Source organism: Solea senegalensis, unplaced genomic scaffold (assembly GCF_019176455.1).
Source record: "Solea senegalensis isolate Sse05_10M unplaced genomic scaffold, IFAPA_SoseM_1 scf7180000017463, whole genome shotgun sequence".
Lineage (NCBI taxonomy): Eukaryota > Metazoa > Chordata > Actinopteri > Pleuronectiformes > Soleidae > Solea > Solea senegalensis.
Window position 1 is genome coordinate 20,133 of NW_025322417.1, and position 5,847 is coordinate 25,979.

At 39.2% G+C, this 5,847-nt stretch overlaps 1 protein-coding gene across 1 annotated transcript; it reads left to right on the forward strand.

Annotated features, from left to right (window-relative positions):
• The first annotated feature begins 492 nt into the window (after positions 1 to 492).
• On the forward strand, positions 493 to 5,652 carry LOC122764533 (acidic leucine-rich nuclear phosphoprotein 32 family member B-like). Its single transcript, XM_044018613.1, has 7 exons — positions 493 to 660; positions 1,378 to 1,831; positions 3,831 to 3,896; positions 4,139 to 4,186; positions 4,460 to 4,525; positions 4,609 to 4,677; positions 5,148 to 5,652. Exons 1-7 carry the CDS (start codon positions 559 to 561, stop codon positions 5,261 to 5,263), a joined length of 921 nt encoding a protein of 306 aa, XP_043874548.1. The 5' UTR covers positions 493 to 558; the 3' UTR covers positions 5,264 to 5,652.
• The last annotated feature ends 195 nt before the right edge of the window (positions 5,653 to 5,847 follow it).

The following is a 5,847-nucleotide window of genomic DNA, read 5'->3' on the forward strand; positions in this document are numbered from 1 at the left end:
CAGAGGAGAAAGACAGGCAGGAGGAGAGACAGAGACAGGGAGGAGAGAGACAGACAGGAGAAGAGACAAGAGACTAACAGGAAGAGAGAGACAATAGACAGACAGGAGGAGAGACAAGAGACAGACATGAGGAGAGAGACAGACAGGAGGAGAAGTCTGTTGTACAAGTTCATTTTACATCCATGTCACTTCATTATTAATTATTAAATGTTATTTTATTGGTAATATATTAAAAATGTTTTTCTAATTTTAAATCAATAATGTTGTATGTTCATGTCTCAGTGACTTAAACACACAAACCTTCATGTTAATTAAGTATTTTAAAATTAAATTGTGAAATCTCTGAAACTTCAGGCCTGAAAGTTCAGAACACTGAGTTTCACTCTGAGTCTGAAACTCACTCTTCAGTCAGGGCTCATCAGGAGGAGGAGGCCCCGCCCCTTTCCTCCCCTCCCCCACTCTGCACCTGCTCTGAGCGCATGCTCACCTACCAAACCCTGCACGTGCTCAGATCATGCTCACCCACCTCTCCCCCACCTTCCAATTAAGCGCAGTCTCATGGAGTTTCGCAGCGTGGACAGATTAGGAAGAAGACTGTGGAGATTAACAATTCATCATCAAGAGTGTGAAAGAGACTTTTTTCAAAGTTTGTCTTTGCAGGTAAGAACCTTTTTAACACTTTTAACCTGAATCATGTTTTATTTAATTGTTTTAATTAGTTAGTAATTAATTAAGAGTAAGACATTTTAGCTTTTTTAACTTTTATTTAGTTGAAAAGCTGAAATGTGACATTATTGTGTAACTATCTAAATGTTTAAAATAGTTTTAAAGCAAAATAAATGAAACGTGCAGTACTGTAGGTATCTGTGTATGTGTGTGAGTGTGACACAGGGAGCAGGTGAGGGACACAGTGATGCATAGAAAACACTGCTCTTCACACTTTTTCTTTACTGAACATTAACCAAACTATTTAAAACAGTTAGTTTAAACAGAAAATAAGGAAACGTTCTTTGAAGAGATTTGAATAACATTTTGTGTCAAAGATGTAAAAGTGTACTAAATATTAAGAGTTACTTACAGTATGTGATATCCCTGTTATTAATGATACAATAGTTGGTGTGCTGGATGAATTATTGCTATGGTGTATTATTATATTTATTATTGCTTTTGCTAACTTTATGTTAAAGGCTAATTATTATTAAGATCTGTAGCTTTGTCAGATGTGAAAAGTGTGACTGATGTTCTGGAATGTTTGTGTTTTTAAAACAAAGATTTCTAATGTTTAGACTGATGACTGACATGGTAACAAGGTCACTAACGAGTTAATGATGGTCCAGCTGCTCAGTGAAGATGCTCATGATTGTGTTTTACTTGCAGCTGGTCTCATCCCCTGACATGTCCAGTGAGGGGTCAGATGTGGACTGTTACGTGAGGGACCCTGACTATGATCCCAAATATTATGAATCTACACCCAGTGATGTGGTTGAAAACGTGGACACGGACTTTGACACTGATGAGCCCAAATCTACAAGTACAATATTGGCTGAAGAAGATCAGGGTGGGGATCAGGATGATGACCCAGATTTTAATAAAGAAGAAGATCAAAAAGAAGGACAGGAGGAAGATCAGGATGATGGCTATGAGGAAGATCAGGATGAAGATCAAGAAGAGGATCAGAAAGATGATCAGGATGATGACTGGGAAGAAGGACAAGATGATGACCAGGAAGAAGCTCATGAGGAAGATCAGGATGGTGACCATGAGGAAGATCAGGATGATGACCATGAGGAAGATCAGGATGATGATGATCAGGAAGAAGATCCACTCAAAGGCAAGTTCACAATCAGAAAAAAAAAGAACCTAAGAACGTATGTGAAGGGGCAAAATAAGAAAACAAAGACAACCAAAACTGAAGTTAGTGTTAATGTGACTGTTAAGACATGTACAAAAAGAAAAGACAACAAAAGATCATGGGACAAAAAACATTATTGTTTGTATTGCCATCAGCCAAATAACAAGATGGCGAGGCACTTGCAGAGGAAGCATATGGAGGTAAAGGATGTGGCACATGCATTCAGCTTTGCATCAAAGTCACCACAAAGAAAAGTTCTTTTAGAACAAATTAGAAGGAAAGGAGATTTTAAGCACAATGTGAGGGTCCTGGCTGAAGGCAAAGGACAGATAGTAACTGTAAAGCAGCCGTCTCATAAAACATCTGCATGGCACTATTTGCCTTGTAAATTCTGCTACGGCATGTTTTCTAGGACTGATTTGTGGAGACACCAGGGATCATGTAAACTTAAAACCAGCAGTGAGACAGACAACAAGAGAAAGACCAGAGGGGCAGTACAGAGTGTTTCAGCACGCCTGCTTCCTATAATGGCTTCATCTAGTGGATGTCAGGCTATTATTAATAAAATGAGACAGGATGACGTGTCCTTCCACATCAGGGGCGATTCATTGATCTGCAACTATGGGGAATCACTGTATGCAAAACATGGTCGTGTGAAGTCCAAGCACAACTATATATCTCAAAGAATGAGGGAGCTTGGTAGATTCATGTTGACTGCCAAAGCTATGGACAGTACTGTGAGGACTTTGGAAGACATATGTGTCCCCAAGAAATTTCTGCTTGTGGTCAATGCAGCCAAGAAATTAACAGAATTCAGTCCAAGCAAAAATGAATATGGGAAACCCTCAACAGCAGTGAGAGTGGGATTCTGCCTGAAAGGAGCAGTGGAGGTGTTGATTGGGCAAAGTCTCATGAACGATGATGACCTGGCAGAAAAAAAGGCAAAAAAGTTTTTGGAGCTGTTGGAAAAAAATTGGAAAACTCATGTTGCGGTATCTGCTCACCAGAGCATGCAGGAGAAGAGGTGGAACAAACCCGATGACATTCCCCTCACAAAAAATGTCATGGCACTTAGAGATCATCTCAGGATGGTGGAAGACAAAGCCAGAGCTGAACTGGAGCAGCAGCTGAGTTTGACTGCATACAAGGTGTTAAATGAGAGCATTCTGGCACAGCTGATTGTTTTTAATAAGCGTCATGAAGGAGAAGCATCGCGCTTGACTCTCGAAGCCTACAAAAAAGTCAACACTAATCCTATCAATGAGGACATTTACAGCACTCTGTCTCCTTTAGAGAAGGAACTGAGCAAACAGCTGACTCGCATCGAGGTCCGAGGAAAAAGAGGGAAGAAGGTTCCTGTTTTTTTCACACACAGGATGATGGAGTCAATCCAAGTGTTGTTGAAATGGAGAGATGAAGCTGGTGTTCCCACTGAAAATCCCTACCTCTTTGCCAGAGCTGGTGTGCTGACGAACATACGTGGCTGCGACTGTCTGCGGAAATATGCAGAGGAGAGCAAAGCAGAAAACCCTGAGCTCCTCAGGTCAACTAAACTAAGAAAACAGGTGGCCACACTTTGCCAGCTCCTGGATCTTGACGAACAAGAGCTGGAACAAGTTGCTCGGTTCATGGGTCATGACATCAGAGTTCACCGGGACTTTTACAGACAGACTGACAAAACCTTTCAGATAGCAAAGATTAGCAAGCTTTTGTTTGCTATGGAACAAGGCAGTAGCACCTTAACAGGGATGCACTTTAACACACTCCATCCCTCTGTGTCTGGTATGTATGTACACACACTGTTGTTTTTATGTACACACCATGTTGTTGTGTAACAGCTGTCTGTGTTGTTGTTTTTCTGTCAACACCTATAGCTGGACACTAGTTTGATAAATACACAAACTACATATTTCTACCTGTACAGAATTGTTTCTTTAAAATACTCTGTATTAATATTTGACTGTTGGCTTTTTCTCAGGTGAAAGTCCCACACCGACACAGAGTCATGTGACCTCTCCGATAGAAACAGATGAAGAGGATGAAGGTAAGGTTTGAAAAACTAAAAACTCACTCTATTTTTATCTTGTCTCTGTTAGAGCTTCAGCAATTCATTCATTCACTTTCAAAAAGTGTATTAAAGGTTATAATATTTGTTTATCAAATGTAAGAATAATGTCTGAGTTACAAATGAAATGTTTTTACTATTTTCAGTTGTTTTTCTCACATACAGTGAATTCCTTTCACACACATACGGAATAATGTCTGTGGGTTTGTTTGTTTTGTCAGATAAAGGTCGTGACCTCTGTTCCCCTGCCCCCTGCAGTGAGGATGATGGTGAGTTGTTTGTTTTCATGGATTTTATATAAAAAAAAAAAACTTCAGCAGTGATACTTTTCTCTTAAGTGTATGAATTACTTGTCATAATTATCATTGTTATTATTGTTTATAATTATTATTTTAAAAACAGGTCTTATTTGTGTACAATATCTTTCTTTATGTCCCAATATCTTTATTATTCATTATTTTTTCAACAATTGTTTAATAATGTTTACACATGAACCTCCACTGATATGTGTTTTTATGGATTTTTATGTGTTTCTGTTGTAGATGAGAACCTGAGTTTCAGTCAGAAACCTTCTCAGAAGAAAAGAAAGAAGTCTGTGAAAGCAAGAGGTCATTTCCTGTGAACTTGACAAACATACTTTGACTTCACTTACTCCACAGCTTAATAAAATATCTTTTTTTTTTTTTTTCAGACAAAAGCTCTAACCTCATCTCTAAAAAGAGACATGCCCCCTGCCCTGAGGATGATGATGATGATGATGGTGAGTTTTGTGTGTTTTAATCAGGAAATCTATAAGAACTATGTAAGGGAGACTGTGACCACACACACACACACTCACATACAGACCCTCCATCCACCCAGTTCCTACCACTTTATCCTCCACATGAGGATTGTGGGCTTCTGTAAGATATTTAAGTAAAAAGTTAAGGTTTTGATTAGGCCTTATATTACAATTCAGTTTCACTGTTCATCTTCAATCATCACTCTGTGTCTGAAGTGTGGACAAGGACGTGTCCTTGTGACCTCTGTGTCTTTTCAGACTGACTTTAGTTAATTAATAAACATTATTTGGTAACACTGTCAAACCATCACAACACAAGACAGTGAATGACAGCAGAGAGAAAGGCGGGGCTATGACATCACTGTTTTGTGTTCACAAGTAATGTAGTGCAGTAGTGTATTTTTTTGTGGTTTCTTATCTGTAATCTTTTTGTTTTGTTTGATTTTCAGACCAAGGTCCTGAACTCTTCCACCCTAGAAAGAGACCTACCCCCTGCAGTGGGTTAGGGTTGGATGGACATACAGATAATTGTAAGTTATGGGAGTTTGTTTGTTTTATTCTCTGAAATTTGAACACGAGTAGCCAAATGAAATACACATGACCCTGACTATTCTGACCAGAGATCTACATAATAAAGGGTAGATGTTTCGTCTGCACTGCTGGCCAGTGGAGTGGAATTTCGGCACAAGGGCGACCATCTTGCCAGAGTCAGCTCGCTCACCCATAACATGTGTTATAGAGGTACATGGACACATGTTATGGTTCTTTAAAAAGTCCATGTACCTCTATAACACATGTTATGGTTCTTTAAAAAGTCCATGCACCACTACAACACATGTTATGGTTCTTTAAAAAGTCCATGCACCACTACAACACATGTTATGGTTCTTTAAAAAGTCCATGCACCACTACAACACATGTTAAGGTTCTTTAAAAAGTCCATGCACCACTACAACACATGTTACGGTCATTTAAAAAGTCCATGTGCCACTACAACACATGTTATGGTCATTTAAAAAGTCCATGCACCTCTACAACACATCTTATGGTTCTTTAAAAAGTCCATGCACCACTACAACACATGTTAGGGTTAGGGTTAGGGTAAGGGTTAGGGTAAGGGTTAGGGTAAGGGTAAGGGTTAGGGTTAGG